At 40.7% G+C, this 16,944-nt stretch overlaps 1 protein-coding gene and 1 long non-coding RNA gene across 10 annotated transcripts in view; one reads left to right on the forward strand and one right to left on the reverse strand.

Moving 5' to 3' along the window:
- Window positions 1-16,944, reverse strand: part of hnf4a (hepatocyte nuclear factor 4, alpha) — a 175,630-nt gene that overhangs the window by 88,455 nt on the left and 70,231 nt on the right. The window contains exon 1 of one of the 6 annotated variants that reach the window (XM_073061736.1): window positions 7,578-7,595. The exons of the other annotated variants lie outside the window; for them this stretch is intronic. Coding sequence (XP_072917837.1) covers window positions 7,578-7,580 — 3 coding nt within the window. The 5' untranslated portion in view covers window positions 7,581-7,595. Of the gene's footprint in view, window positions 1-7,577; window positions 7,596-16,944 lie in introns of those variants that run through there. 6 annotated transcript variants of the gene reach the window in all.
- LOC140736039 (uncharacterized) overlaps window positions 1-16,944 on the forward strand; it is a 58,874-nt gene that overhangs the window by 6,875 nt on the left and 35,055 nt on the right. For 2 of the 4 annotated variants that reach the window (XR_012100872.1, XR_012100871.1), the window contains one exon: window positions 7,127-7,247. The exons of the other annotated variants lie outside the window; for them this stretch is intronic. This is a non-coding gene — a long non-coding RNA (uncharacterized lncRNA). The remainder of the gene's footprint in view (window positions 1-7,126; window positions 7,248-16,944) is intronic. 4 annotated transcript variants of the gene reach the window in all.

A 16,944-nucleotide genomic window follows, 5' to 3' on the forward strand; every position in this document is an offset into this window, starting at 1 on the left:
CCATATATCCTTAGACATTCAGCTCCCAATGTCAGCCCTCCTTTAGCCAAGTTTCAGAGATGGCCACAACATCATATTTGCCAATCTGTAGATGAATTTCAAGATCGTCTATTTTATTCCTTATGCTGCATGCATTCAAATACAACCCTCTCAGTCCAGTATTTGTTGCTTTCTGTTTTAACTGCACCATGCCTCTATTGCCCTGTAACTTATGCCGCTGGCTTTGATTAAGCCTCATATCCTGCCTGTTTTTTCTATAATCTCTGTTGCACGATATCTATGATTTATTTCTGTTTTCCCCTTCCTCAGCCGTATTACTCCGATTTCCCAACCCACTGCCAAATTAGTTTAAATGCTCCCAAACAGCTCTATTAAGTGTTCCTGCTAGGATATTGGACCCCTTTGGGTTCAGGTGTAACCCGTCCTTTTTGTACAGGTCATACCTCCCCCAAAGAGGACCCAATGATCCAGGAATCTGAATCCCTGCCCCCTACACCAGTCTCTCAGCCACACATTAATGCGCCTGATCATGCTATTCTTGCACTCACCAGCACATGGCACAGGCAGCAATCCTGAGATTATTAGCCTAGAGGTTCTGCCTTTCAGCTTCCTACCTAACTCCCTGAATTCTCTCTTCAGGACCTCCTCCCTTTTTCTACCTATGTCATTGGTACCAACGTGTACCAAGACTTCTGGCTATTCACCCTCTCCCTTCAGAATACTCTGCACACAATCCAAGACATCCCGTACCCTGGCACCTGGGAGGCAACATACCATGTGGGTATCTCTATCAGGCTGACAGAACCTCCTGTCTGTTCCCCTCACTATGGAATCCCCTATGACTACTGCATTCCTCATCTTCCTCTTTCTCTTCTGCACCATGGAACCAGGTTCAGAGCCAGAGACCCGATCACCTTGGTCATCCTCTGTCAGGTCAACCCCCTCAACCGCATCCAAAACAAGGTAATGATTACTGAGGGGGAATGGCCACAGGGGTGCTCTCTATTATCTGAGCTCTTTCCCTCACTTCCCTGACCATCACTCACTCCTGCAGCCTCGGGGTGACTAGCTCCCTGTAATTCCTCGCTGTCTCTGTTCATTCTCCCCAATAAGCTGTAGGTTATCGAGACACAGCTCCAGATCCCTAACACAGTCTCTCAGGAGCTGCATCTCGGTGCACTAGGTGCAGATGTGGCCATCTGGAAGACTGGAAGATTCCCAGGATTCCCACATCCGACACCCAGAGCAAAACACTAACCCTACCGACATGCTCACTATTTCTCAAAAAAGTGCAAAGATAAACCAAAAACGATGTCCACTTACCCACTTACTTCGCCAAAGTCCGCTTTTGCCAAAGCCTGAATGAGCAAAAGCCTGTCGCTTCTACTCTCGCCACTGGCCTACTTCTAATAATGACTGCTCTGCTTATCCCTTCTGTACTTTTATTTAGTTTGTCGAGGTCAGTTGCCGCCGCTGATAGGCCCCACAAAATGGACTAACACCCACGAAGCTCTCGTTTTAAATCAGCGACTCTGACCTGTGAGAAGCACTCCTTCGTTGAGCTCAGTTGCTGCCGCCGATAGGCCCTGCACAATGAACTAACACTCTTAAGTAATGACTTAGTTCATATAATGAAGTGCTGGAACAGGGCTTGAGCCCAGAAATTAATCCAAACTTGAAGGCACCATTAACTAGCCCAAATAAGCCTAAACCATACAAGTTTGGGATTTCAGTGAAAAGTTTTGATTAACTTAAACGCTATACCCCGATCTTTGAGGTGCATAATTTTATATTTAAAAGATATAGTTTATACTTAATCTTTAAGCTTATTATTATGGTTCAATCTTGTTAACTGAGTAGGTTTATCTATTCATATCGAACAAATAACTGACCGATTCTAAAACACAGGAATCCAAAAGCAATGCAAAATCAAAGAATAATCTGCATTTCAATTTATTTTACTGTCAATTAATTATATTTCAGGTAGCATATATCTTGTGAATGGATTCATCTTTGAGAAAATAGAATGAGACACAAGCATTAAAATTTACAGAATATTTCAGGCAATCACACAGTTGCCCATGCTGATCAGTTAAAATGTGTTTTTTGACTTTAATCTTTTTCTTTGTATTTTTAAATATTTACCACTCATCATGTTTTACTGATTCCTATGTAGATCATATCATGCCTCTGATTTAATAGGTATTTATAGTAAAGCATATATAGGTGATACTTTAAATAGGTAAAATTTTTCAAACATTCCACTATATTCTTCAAATACGGTTATGTATACCATTTAGTGTCTGATTTTCTGCTGAATCCTTTGGGTTTAAAATAACATTTACAGGATTCTGATAGGTAGTAGACTGGTAATTTTTAGGAGGGTCATCTAATCTCTGTTTATAGGTCAGCAATTGTGAAATCAAATGGCATAACTTTATGAAATGACTCTTCCAATTACAAGGCATAACTGAAAATCAGAGAAGGATCCCAGGCATCAAATTTGAATTGTTTTTCTTTCCATAGATGCTGCTTGACTTGCTGAGTGTTTCCAGTACTTCCCGCTTTTAACTGTGAGACTTAATATTTGGAGATGCACATTGGGACGTAAGGAATGTGATGTATGGGATTTTCCATGCATAAAATACCAATGTAGATACCTTCATGGAACTAATCTAGACAGCATCAACAGTGGTTTGAGAGCACTTAGGAGCACACGATAAGGGGAAATCTTGCCAAACATATCTGGAATGTTGGAATTCTTTGAGAAAATAACAGACACGACAGATAAAGGAGAGTGAGTGGATTTTTAGAAGGTCTTTGACAAGGTGCCACACATGAGGCTGCAAAACAAGATAAGATGGTATTACAGAAAAGATACTAGCATGGACAGATGATTGGCTGAAAAGCAGAAGACAAAGAGTGGAAATAAATGAGGCCTTTTCTTGCTGGCTGCCAGCGACTAGTGGTGTTCTGCAGGGGTCACTCTGGGTCTGCTGCTTCTCACATTATATGTTAATGAGCTGGATGACAGAATTGTGGCCAGGTTTGAGGATGATACAAAGATAGGTGGAGGTGCAGATAGTATTAAGGAAACAGGGAGCCCAAAGAAGGACTTGGACAGATTGGGCAGTTGAGGTACAGTGTAATGGTCAAGCATTTTGGTAGAAGGAAAAAAGGCATGGACTAGTTTCTAAACAAGGAGCAAAAAATGGAGGTTCAAAGGGACTAAGGAGTCTTAGTGCAGGATTCCCTAAAGATTAACTTGCAGATTGAGTTGATGGTGAGGAAGGTAAGTGCAATATTAGCATTCATTTCAAGAGAACTAGAGTATAAAAGCAAGGACATAATTCTGAGACTATATTAATTGGTTAGACTGCATTTGGAGTATTGAAAGCAGTTTTGTCCCTATCTAAGGAAGTTTGTGCTGGCATTGGGGAAGGTCCAGAGGAGGTTTATGAGAATGATCCCAGGAATGAAAGGGTTAACGTATACAGAGAATTTGGTCTTGTACTTGATGGTGTTTAGAAGAATGAGGAGTATATTATTAAAACGTACTGAACATTGAAAGACCTAAATAGAGAGTACGTGAGAAGAGGTTGAAAAAGTTAGGACTTTATTCCCTGGAGCGTAGGAGAATGAGGGGTGATTTGATAGAGGTATATAAAATTATGATGGGCATAGATAGAGTGAATGCAAGCAGGCTTTTTCCACTGAGGCCAGGGGAGAAAAAAAAACAGAGGTCATGGGTTAAGGGTGAAGGGGAAAAAGTTTAAAGGGAACATTGGGGGAGGCTTCTTCACACAGAGAGTGGTGGGAGTGTGGAATGAGCTGCCAGATGAAGTGGTTAATGCGGGCTCACTTTTAACATTTAAGAAAAGCTTGGACAGGTACATGGATGAGAGATATATGGAAGGATATGGTCCAGGCGCAGGTCAGTGGGACTAGGCAGAAAAACGGTTCAGCACAGCCAAGAAGGGCCAAAGGGCCTGTTTCTGTGCTGTAATGTTCTATGGTTCTATGTTCCAAATTGTGGGAGAGTCTACATAGAAGTCAGAATAGAAGTCATTGGGTATATTTAAGGCAGAGGTTGATAGGTTCTTGAATAGTATGGAGTGTCAAAGTTTGAAGGGGGAAGACAGGAGAATGGGGTTGAGAGGGGAGATAAATCACAATGATCAAAAGGCACAGAAGACTCGCTGGGCCTAATGGCTCAGTTCTGCTCTTATGCTTTATAGTCTTAGCATCTAAAAATGAGAAAAACTCCAATGGGCAAAAAATTTTCAGATTCCCTGTGTGCATCAACAAATGAGAATCAAGAGGACAAGGATAAAAGTAATCACAAATATGATTTTACTTAGGAATGCCAACAAATTCATTCGTGATTCTCTGCATGATATAGATGTTCCCAGTAACTTCTTGCTTCCTTTATATCAGATATTTATGCAATAATCGAGAGTAGAGGATGAAATAGTTAAATACTTAACTCCTCCATTCAAGACAAGCAATAAGGAAAAGAAGTTCAAAAATGAGAGAAGTTCTAATGGGAGTTCCCTACGTAATCCTATTCAAACTGAATTGTGAAATTCAAAATAGTTCTGCATGCAAGGTTTTGATAATTAGTTCAAATTGCCATGGTATAATGTTTCTATGCATAACTTTAGATTTTGCTAAGGTATATGCAATGATAGATCAGCCAGCAGCAGTAGATCATAGTCGATTTCCTTCCAATAGAATAGACCATCTTCAAAATTACTTCCAATATGTCAAAATCAATTCTGGAGCCAAGATAAAAAGTTTCAAATGGCAAAGGTAAAATCAGTTTACACCAGGTATCCGTTCCTTGTCATAATGCAGCTTTCATGTAGTAGTCTTCACATCATATTGAACGGACAAAGATTTACAATATCTGGTCATATTAGCTGAAACAATAAAATTGAAACACCTTGACATGAAATGGTCATGATCACAATAAACTTGATAATAGAAGAAGACCATATGTTCCCTTAATCCCTTCAAATTCGGTGAGAGCCTACACCTACATCACCCCCCTGCCCTAACCTCATTCCCTTTGGAATACTAAATACCCGAGAACTTCTGTCGTGGATACTCTGATTTAAAGAGCTGCTAAAGCAGTCACAGGGGAAGAAATCCAAAGGTTCACAAAGCTATGGCAAATAAATGCCTCTTTATTTTATGTTAAGTAACACTTTATCTTGACACTATAACCACCAGACTCAAAAACAGTTGCTTTCCCCAGGAAGTAAGGCTGATCAACACCTCCACCCACTAACTCATCCCTCCATACCTCCACTACTTTATCATTTCCTCAATCACCATATGTACTGACACTGCTCTGTCTACAATCATCCATACTATCAATATATGTACATAAGCTATCTTAGTTATTTATATGTATTGTGCTTTTTAATTATTCCTTCGTTATTGTGCTTTTATAGTACTGCTTGGGATCCAGAGTAACAATTATTTCATTCTTATTTACACTTGTGTGCTGGAATGACATTAAACAATCTTGAATTAAAGGCTAGGCTTTCCAGTTAGGAGAAACAACACCAGCTTCATCAATATCTCAATATTTTCATTTCTTATTTTTCTTGCACTAGAAGGTGGAATTAGACTGAATTGCTCTATCTTAATCAACATGAACCTGATGGGCTGAATGGCCTCCTACTGTGTTGTAAATTTTCTATGATTCATGGCTTTTCAAGTATGCATTAAATTTATTTTAAAGTAAGACACAAAATGCTGGAGGAACTCAACGGGGCAAGCAGCATCTATGGAAAAAAGTAGAGTCGATGTTTTGGGCTGAGACTCTCGGTCCTAACAATAAAAGGAAATACCAGAAAGTCTAGCTGTTCTAAAATTTGATAAATCACTGGTCCAGCAGGGATGTATCCTAGGCTATGGGGGAAGAAAATGCGGAGGAAGATTTAAAAAAACCTGCAAATCTGAAAAATAAAGCAGAACATGCTACTGCCCTTCTCAGCTACAGAAATGAATTTATTTCCCTCCTTCCTAAAACTGCTGAAGAATTCAGGACTTGAAACATTAACTATGTCTCTTTCCATTGATGCTGTTATCAGCTAAGAAGTCAAGAACTAGAGGGCGGGATTCTATGGCTCTGTGGAAAAAGTAAATAGTAAAATAATCTAAATAACATGGAAAAATCTTTCTTTACACAATGATTAGAGACTGAAATGGACTAGCAGGAATAGGAGTGGAGGCCGAAGCAATTATCACTTTCCAATAGGAGTTGGATAAGTATTTGAAAGGAAAAGATTTTGTGGTCAATTGGCAGAGGGTAGAAGAGTGGGCCTAGCTGTAGTGCTCTAACTTAGAGACAATACAACCTCCACCTTCCCTGTTATAATCATGCTATAGTTATGTTGTAATAGACATCATGTTTAAATAAGAATCAAATACACATAACTGTAATAAATAAATTGATGAAGGCCAAGTATGTCACCCCTATGTAATCTGCCTTGCACTAAAATACTGAAAAGTGAGCAAATCAATGTAGCATAATTCAATATAGCCTTCCAGGGATCTGATTTTGGGTTTTTGTTTATTTATTGAGATACAGCATGGAGTAGGACCTCCTGGCCCTCAAGCCACGCCGCCCAACAATCCCCTGATTTAATCCTAGCCTAATCACAGGACAATTGACAATGACCAATTAACCTCCCAACTGGTTGGTCTTTGGACTCTGGGAGGAAACCGAGGCACCTGGAGGAAACTCCCGTGGACACAGAGAGAGTGGACATGCTTCTCACAGGCAGCAGCGTTGTGCTAACCACTATGCTACTGTGCCACCCCAAAAGAGTTCATGCCAAAATAATCAAAGGAACATTTCCTGTATTGTTACTATATTCTCAGTTCAGGTTTCTTTTTGTTATTAATCCAGCATTAATCATTCTGCAAGTTCCCGATAACAGATACACTGCAAATTTAATCAGTGCTCAATGCCCCCATTTTTAATAATTAATTGGATTTTTTGTTGATTCCAGCGTGAAAGCAGAGAAATTTTACAGTAGTAAGTAAGTTATTTTAATCACACTAGACTAATCTTAATACATTTCTTGAATTCACCCTTGCTTGCCTCTAGGAGTTTACTGCAATGGAATGGATTGACGGATGCAAGCAGCTTTTATAGGCTCCATTTATACGAATCGATCAGTTTCAATAGTTGTGAAATGGAACAGTTCGTATCTATATAATCTTTAGATGTAAGTTAACCTATGTTTTTTTTGTTTTTCATTATCTGCTTTTTAAATATTTTTGAATTAAAATTTAAATAATTCTGGAATAAATTTATTAATTTTTCTCCTTCCACTCTTTTTCTGGCCATATTAGAATCAGATGTGAATATGGGTATGTCAGTTATTGGATTCTTACATTTTTGAGATTAGTTAGAACTACAGGTGATTTAAATATTTGGAAAACAATTATAAAGCTAAATCCATAATGCAATAAATAATCTAGCAGCACACTCCCTTACATAAGTGTATACTTTTCTTGTTTTGATATTTTAATACATTAGAGAATAACATTTTTACCATTTACTGGGGCAGCACGATAGCGTAGTGGTTAGCACAACACTTCACAGTACTAGCGACCTGGGTTCAATTCCTGCCTCTGTCTGTAAGGAGTCTGTATGTTCTCCAGCTGCTCCAGTCTGCTTCCAGAGTCCAAAGACTTGTCAGTTGGTAGGTTAATTGGTCACTGTAAATGATCCTGTGGTTAGGTTAGGGTTAATCAGGGGCTGCTGAGTGGCTTGGCTCAAAGAGCCAGAAGAGCCTATTCCGTGTTGTAGCTCATAAAGAAAACAAATTAATTAATGAATAAAGACACCCAATTGCATTAAATTAGTGCTCAGTAGCCAAAGCAATTACTGCATTAACTTTCAAGAATTATATTGATTTGAAATTTAATGTAGTACAAATACACTCAGAGCCTTCTTCATGTGAATCTGCCCTTTCCAGTCCAATCCAGTTGTATTGGCAATGTAATGACTTTTTGTGGAACTTTGGCTAATTATAAACCACTGGACATGGTTCAACTATTTCGCAATATATTCCCAAAATAAGATTGATTAGTCATTGCCTAATATGTGTTTGCCTGATCAAAGTGATATGACTGCCTCTCTTTTGCACAACGTCTGCTGCATTTTGCTGTTGTTAACATCCGTTGACCCACTCCTTCCTGAACACTAGATTTTCGTTATACTGTTAACCTTGTCGTAGTAATAATGGGTCTTGTTTCGTGTTAATTTTAGTTGCACAGATTGTGTTCTAAAATGTGGCTTTGAGTCTGATGATTTAATTTTATTGCCTTAGTTTTGGTGTTGATCAATAGCAAATATGACCAAAATATTTTACCCAAAACATTATTTTCTTATTGTTCTCGGGAAGTGAGCACTACTGCCTTGGCAAACATTTATTCCACATCAGTAGCTGCTGTCCACAGCAAAGGAAGAGTATACTGGCTTCTTAAAATTTTGCAGTTATTGTGATGTCCACCATTACAATACAGTTGGGATGCAAGTTTTAGCATTTTCATTCAGATGAAGAACTAGCCAGTTATATAAAAGAGGATGCCAAAAGTTTTTTTTTGAGATATGTAAAGAGTAAAAGAGAAGCAAGAATGGATCTAGCAGTGCTGGAATTTAATACTACAGAGGTGGTAACGGGCAATAAAGAAATAGTGGACAAACTCAGAAGTACTTTGCAGCAGACTTCACTGTGGGAAACTCTAGTAGAATGGCAGAAATTTGAAGAGTGTCAGGGTGAAGAAGTGAGTGTAGTTGCTATTATTCAAGAAAGGGAGTAGAGATAGCCCAGGAAATTAGAGACCAGTGAGCCTTACTTCAGTGGTTGGTAAGTTGATGGAGAATATCCTGAGAGGCAGGATTTATGTGTATTTGGAGAGGTATAATATGATTAGGAATAGTCAGCATGGCTTTGTCAAGGGCAGGTCGTGCCTTACAAGCCTGATTGAATTTTTTGAGGATGCGACTAAACACATTGATGAAGGAAGAGCAGTAGATGTAGTGTATATGGATTTCAGCAAGGCATTTGATAAGGTACCCCACACAAGGCTTATTGAGAAAGTAAGGAGGAATGGGATCCAAGGGGACATTGCTTTGTGGATCCAGAACTGGCTTGCCCACAGAAGGTGAAGAGTCATAGGTGGGTCATATTCTGTATGGAGGTCGGTGACCAGTAGAGTGCCTCAGGGATCTGTTCTGGGACCCTTACCCTTCCTGATTTTTATAAATGACCTGGATGAGGAATTGGAGGGATGGGTTAGTAAATTTGCTGATGACACAAAGGTTGGAGGTGTTGTGGATAGTGAGGAGGACTGTCAAAAGTTACAGCAGGACATTGATAGGAGGCAAAACTGGGCTGAGAAGTGGCAGATGGAGTTCAACCCAGATAAGTGTGAGGTGGTTCATTTTGGTAGGTCAAATATGATGGCAGAATATAGTATTAATGGCAAGACTCCTGGCTGTGTGGAGGATCAAAGGGATCTTGGGGCTGAATCCATAGGACACTCAAAGCAGTTGCACAGGTTGACTCTGTGGTTAAGAAGGCATGCAGCCTTCATTAATCGTGGAATTGAATTTAGGAGCTGAGAGGTAATGTTGCAGCTATATAGGACGTGGTCAGACCCTACTTGGAGTACTGTGCTCAATTCTGGTCGCCTCACTACAGGAAGGACGTGGAAGCCATAGAAAGGGTGCAGAGGAGATTTACAAGGATGTTGCCTGGATGGGAGAGCATGACTTATGAGAATAGTTTGAGTGAACTTGGCCTTTTCTGATTGGAGCGACGGAGGATGAGAGGTGACCTGATAGAGGCGTACAAGATAATGAGAGGCATTGATTGTGTGGATAGTCAGAGGCTTTTCCCCAGGGCTGAAATGGTTAGCATGAGAGGGCATAGTTTTAAGGTGCTTGGAAGTAGGTACAGAGGAGATGTCGGGGTAAGTTTTTTATGCAGAGAGTGGTGAGTGCGTGGAATGGGTTGCCGGCACGGTGGGGTCCTTTAAGAGCCTTTTGGATAGGTACATGGAGCTTAGAAAAATAGAGGGCTATGGGTCAGCCTAGTGATTTCTAAGATAGGGACATGTTCGGCACAACTTTGTGGGCCGAATGGCCTGTACTATGCTGTAGGTTTTCTATGTTTCTATTACTTAGGAGAAGGTGCTTTGGAAGCTGAAAGGTACATATAGTAAGTCACCTGGAATAGCTGGACTACACCTTCCGAAATAGGTAGCTGAAGAGATAGTGAAGGCACTAGTAGTGATCTTCCAAGAATCACTAGATTTTACATTTTTTCTGGAGGACTGGAAAATTGCAAATGTCACATCACTCTTTAAAAAGGGAGGGAGGCAAAAGACAAGAAATTAAGGGCTAGTTAGCTGACTTCACTGGTGCCTTAAGATGTTGGAGTCCATTATTAAGGATAAGGTTTTTGCTGTACTTGGAGGCACATGACAAAATAGGCCAAAGTCAGCAAGGTTTCCTTAAAGGGAAATCTTGCCTGACAAATTTGTTGGAAATATTTAGAGCATAAGACCATAAGACATAGGAGCAGAATTCAGCCATTTGGCCCATTAAGTTTGCTCTGTCAATCAATCATGGCTGATTCTATTTATTCTCCTCCACAACCCCATTTCCCAGTCCTCTCCAATGAAAAACCTATCAATCTTTGCCTTAAATACACACAACAACCTGGCCTCCACAGCTGCCTGTAGCAACAAATTCCAAAAATTCACCACCCTCTGGCTAAAGAAATCTCTCCGCATTTCTGCTTTGAATGGACGCCCCTCTATCTTGAGACTGTACCCTTTTGTCCTAGACTCTCCCACCATGGGAAACATCCTTTCCATGTCTACTCTGTCTAGGCCTTTTAACATTCAAAAGGTTTCAATGAGATCCCCCCTCATCCTTCTAAATTCTAGCGAGTACAGACCCAGAGACATCAAATGTTCCTCGTATGATAACCCTTTCATTCCTGGAATCATCTTTGTGAATCTCCTCTGGACCATCTCCAATGCCAGCACATCTTTTCTAAGATGAGGGGCCCAAAACTGTTCACAATACTCAAGGTGAGTTCTCACTAGTGCCTTATAAAGCCTCAGCATCACATCCTTGCTCTTGTATTCTAGACCTCTTAAAATGAATGTTAACATTGCCTTCTTTAAGGAAATAAAGAATTCTTTAAGCAGGACAGAAAAGGAGCATCAGTAGATGTTGTGAAATTGGATTAAAAATATGAGGCAACATTAAAAACCATAAACGAAAACAAAAATTATATAGAACAAAATGTAATCAAATATATCAAAGTATAAAAATATAATCAACATCAACAGGCACTAAGTAATCTATAAAGGATTTTAAAAGTTCATTGGAAGTCACAAATAGAAGGATTGTGTGTGGTGGTAATAATCTTCTGAGGTGTGTATATTTCAATGCGAGAAGTATTGTGCGGAAGACTGACAAGCTGAGGGTGTGGATTGACACGTGGAATTATGATATTGTAGCCATTAGTGAAACTTAGCTACAGGAGGGGCAGGACTGGCAGCTTAATGTTCCAGGGTTCCGATGTTTCAGACATGATAGATGCAGAGGGATGAAGGGTGGGGGTGGTGGCATTACTAGTCAGGGAAAATGTTACAGCAGTGCTCTGGCAGGACAGATTAGGGGACTTGTCTACTGAGGCCATATGGGTGGAGCTGAGAAACAGGAAAGGTATGACCACATTAATGGGGTTGTATTATAGACCACCCAATAGTCAGTGAGAATTGGAGGAGCAAATCTGCAGAGAGATAGCAGGCAACTGCAGGAGACATAAAGTTGTGATAGTAGGAGATTTTAATTTTCCACATATTGATTGGAACTCCCATACTGTTAAAGGTTGTAGACAGGTCAGAGTTTGTAAAATGTGTTCAGGAAAGTTTTCTAAATCAATATATGGAGGTACTGACTAGAGAGGATGCAATATTAGATCTCCTATTTGGAAATGAGTTAGGACAGGTGATGGAAGTGTGTGTAGGGGAAAACTTTGGTTCCAGTGATCACAACACCATTAGTTTCAACTTGATCATGGATAAAGATAGATCTGGTCCTCTGTTTGAGGTTCTAAACTGGAAAACGGCCAAATTTGAAGAAATGAGAAAGGATCTAAAAAGTGTGGATTGGGACAGTTTGTTCTCTGGCAAGGATGTCGTTGGTAAATGGGAGGCCTTCAAAGGAGAAATTTTGAGAGAACAGAGTTTGTATGTTCCTGTCAGGGTTAAAGGAAAAGTGAATGAGAATAAGGAACCTTGGTTCTCAAGGGATATTGGAACTCTGATAAAGAAGAGAGAGATGTATGACATGTATAGGAAACAGGGAGCAAATAAGGTACTTGAGGAGTATAAAAAGTGCAAAAAATACTTAAGAAAGAAATCAGGAGGGCTAAAAGAAGACATGAGGTAGCTTTGGCAGTCAAGATGAAGGATAATCCATAGAGCTTCTACAGGTATATTAAGAGCAAAAGGATAGTAAGGGATAAAATTGGTCCTTTTGAAGGTCAGAGTGGTCGGCTATGTATGGAACCAAAAGAAATGAGGGAGATCTTAAATGTTTTTTTTGCATCTGTATGTACTAAGGAAACTGGCATGGAATCAATGGAAATAAGGCAAACAAGTAGTGAGGTCATGGAACCTATACAGATTGAAGAGGAGGAGGTGCTTGCTATCTTGAGGCAAATCAGAGCAGATAAATCCCCAGGACCTGACAGGGTATTCCCTCGGACCTTGAAGGAGACTAGTGTTGAAATTGCAGGGGCCCTGGCAGATATATTTAAAATGTCGGTATCTAAGGGTCAGGTACCGGAGGATTGGAGGATAGCTCATGTAGTTCCGTTGTTTAAAAAAGGCTCAAAAAGTAAGCTGGGAAATTATAGGCCAGTAAGTTTGACGTCGGTAGTAGGTAAATTATTGGAAGGAGTACTAAGAGATAGGATCTACAAGTATTTAGATAGACAGGGACTTATTAGGGAGAGTCAACACGACTTTGTGCGTGGTACGTCATGTTTAACAAATCTATTAGAGTTTTTTGAGGAGGTTACAAGGAAAGTGGATAAAGGGAAGGTAGTGGATGTTGTCTACATGGACTTCAGTAAGGTCTTTGACAAGGTCCTGCATGGGAGGTTAGTTAGGAAGATTCAGTGGCTAGGTATACATGGTGAGGTAGTAAATTGGATTAGATGGGATCAGTGCTGGGTCCATTGTTATTTGTCATCTACATCAATGATCTGGATGATAATGTGGTAAATTGGATCAGCAAATTTGCTGATGATACAAAGATTGGAGGTATAGTGGACAGTGAGGAAGGTTTTCAAAGCTTGCAGAGGGATTTGGTCCAGCTGGTAAAATGGGCTGAAAAATGGCAGATGGAGTTTAATACAGACAAGTGTGAGGTATTGCACTTTGAAAGGACAAACCAAGTTAGAACATACAAGGTAAATGGTAGGGCACTGAGGAGTGCAGTAGAACAGAGGGATCTGGGAATACATATACAAAATTCCCTAAAAGTGGTGTCACAGGTAGATAGGGTCATAAGAGAGCTTTTGGTACATTGGCCTTTATAAATCAAAGTATTGAGTATAAGAATTGGAATGTTATGTGAGGTTGTATAAGGCATTGGTGAAGCCAAATATGGAGTATTGTGTGCAGTTTTGGTCACCAAATTACAGGAAGGATATTAATAAGGTTGAAAGAGTGCAGAGAAGGTTTACAAGGATGTTGCCGGGACTTGAGAAACTGAGTTACAGAGAAAGGTTGAATAGATTAGGACTTTATTCCCTGGAGCGTAGAAGAATGAGGGGAATTTTGTTAGAGGTATATAAAATAATGATGGGTATAGATAGAGTGAATGCAAGCAGGCTTTTTCCACTGGGGCTAGGGGAGAAAAAAACCAGAGGTCATGGGTTAAGAGTGAACATTTAAAGAGTGAAAAGTTTAAAGGGAACATTGGGACGGCTTCTTCACACAGAGAGTGGTGGAAGTGTGGAATGAGCTGCCAGATGAAGTGGTGAATGTGGGCTCACTTTTAGCATTTAAGAAAAACTTGGACAGGTACATGGATGAGAGGTGTATGGAGGGATGTGGTCCAGGTGCAGGTCAGTGGGACCGGGCAGAAAAATGGTTCGGCACAGCCAAGAAGGACCTAAAGGCCTGTCTCTGTGCTGTAATGTTCTATGGTTCTATGGTTCTATAAGTAAGCCAAATGAAAAACTTAGGTTTGTAGATGTATTTTGAAATGTTCCACAGCACTAGCCTGCTGTATCTCTATTGGTACAGTATTTCAGATTTTTTGTGTATAAGAGCAAAAGGTCACGTTCCCAGTTAGAACATAGAACATAGAAAATCTACAGCATGTTACAGGCCCTTTGGCCACAATGATGTGGCGACCACGTAACCTACTCTAGAAGCTGCCTAGAATTTCCCTACTGTATAGTCCTTTATCTTCCTAAGCTCCACATACCCATCTAAGAGTCTCTTAAAAGACCCTATTGTATCCGCCTCCACCACCTTTGTGACAGAGCATTCCATGCACCCACCACTCTCTGTGTGAAAAACTTACCTCTGACATGCCTCTTGTACCTACTTCCAAGCACCTTAAAACTGTGCCCTCTCACGATAGCCATTTCAGCCCCGGGAAAAAGCTATTCACGTGATCAATGCCTCTCATTTATCTTGTACACCTCTATTGGGTCACCCCTCATCCTCCATCACTCCAAGGAGAAAAGGCCAAGTTCTTATATGCTTGGCTCTAGGAAAACTAAGCAAACCAGTATTCGCAGATCTAAAATTATGATTAAGGCTGTAAGGGGATAGACACTCTAAAATTAAAGAGGAGCCTAGATTATTAAGAGCCTTATATACAATTAAGAGTATTTTAAAATTGATCCTGAGGAGCACAGGTAGCCAGTGTAATGATGAAAACTGGTGAAGTATGAAACATAGAAACATAGAAAACCTACTGCACAATACATGCCCTTCAGCCCACAAAGCTATGCCGAATATGTCCTTACCTTAGAACTCCTAGGCTTACCCACAGCCCTCTATTTTTCTAAGCATTCAGGAGTCTCTTAGGCGACCCTTTCCTTTCCGCCTCAACCACCGCTGCCTGCAGCCCATCCCACGCACTCACCACGCTGCATAAAAAACTTACCCTTGACATCTCCTCTGTACCTACTCCCAAGCACCTTAAAACTATGCCCTCTCATGCTACTCATTTCAGCCCTGGGGAAAAACCTCTGACTATCAACATGATTAATGCCAGTCATTATGTGGTACACCTCTATCAGGTCACCTCTCATCCTCTGTCTCTCCATGGAGAAAAGATCAAGTTTACTCAGCCTATTCTCATAAGGCATGCTCCCTAATCCAGGCAACATCCTTGTGAATCTCCTCTGCACCATTTCTATGGTTTCCATATCCTTCCTGTAGTGAGGTGACCAGAACTGAGCACAGTACTCCAAGTGGGGTCTGACCAGGGTCCTATATAGCTGCAACGTTACCGCTCGGCTCTTAAACGATTGATGAAGGCCAATGCACCATATGCCTTCTTTACCACTGAGTCAACCTGCGTAGCAGCTTTGAGTGTCCTATGGACTTGGAACTCAAGATCCCTCTGATCCTCCACACTGCCAAGAATCTTGCCATTAATGCTATATTCTGCCATCAAATTTGACCTGCCAAAATGAAGCACCTCACACTTATCTGGGTTGAACTCCATCTGCCACTTTTAAGCCCAGTTTTGCATCCAATAAATGTCCCACTGTAACCTCTGACAGCCCTCCACACTATCCACAACACCCCCAACCTATGTTTCTTCAGCAAATTTACTAACCCATCCCTCCACTTCCTCATCCAGGTCATTTATAAAAATCACAAAGAGTAGGGGTCCCAGAACAGATCCCTGAGGCAAACCACTGGTAACCGGCCTCCATGCATAATAAGACCTGTCTACAACCACTCTTTGCCTTCTGTGGGCAAGCCAGTTCTGGATCCACAAAGCAATGTCCCCTTGGATCCCATTCCTCCTTACTTTCTCAATATGCCTTGCATGTGGTACCTTAACAAATGCCTTGATAAAATCCATATATACTATATCTATGCCTCTACCTTCATCAATGTGTTTAGTCACATCCTCAAAAAATTCAATCAGGCTCGTAAGACATGACCTGTCTTTGACAAAGCCATGCTGACTATTCCTAATCTCTAAATGCTCATAAATCCTGCCTCTCAGGATCTTCTCCACCAACTTACCAATAAGACTTACTGGTCTATAATTTCCTGGGCTATCCCTACTCCCTTTCTCAAATAAGGGAACAACATCCACAACCCTCCAATCCTCTGGAACCTCTCCCGTCTTCATTGATGATGCAAAGATCATTGCCAGAGGCTCAGCAATCTCCTCCCTCGCTTCCCACAGTAGCCTGGGGTACATCCTGTCCGGTTCTGGTGATTTATCCAGCTTGACGCTTTCCAAGAGGTCCAGCACATCTACATGCTCAGGCTTTTCAGTCCGCTTCAAGTCATCCCTACAATCACCAAGATCCTTTTCTGTAGTGAATACTGAAGCAAATTATTCTTTAAGTACCTCTGCCATCTCCTCTGGTTCCATACAAGCATTTCCAGTGTCACACTTGTTTGGTCCTATTCCCTCACATCTTATCCTTTTGCTCTTCACATACTTGTAGAATGCCTTGGGCTTTCCTTAATCCTGTCCGCCAAGGCCTTCTCATGGCCCCTTCTGGCTCTCCTAATTTCATTCTTAAACTCCTTCCTGCTTGCCTTATAATCTTCTAGATCTCTATCATTGCCTAGTTTTTTGAACCTTTTGTATGCTCTTCTTCTTGACCA

This window comes from Hemitrygon akajei, chromosome 11, assembly GCF_048418815.1.
Source record: "Hemitrygon akajei chromosome 11, sHemAka1.3, whole genome shotgun sequence".
NCBI classification, from domain to species: domain Eukaryota; kingdom Metazoa; phylum Chordata; class Chondrichthyes; order Myliobatiformes; family Dasyatidae; genus Hemitrygon; species Hemitrygon akajei.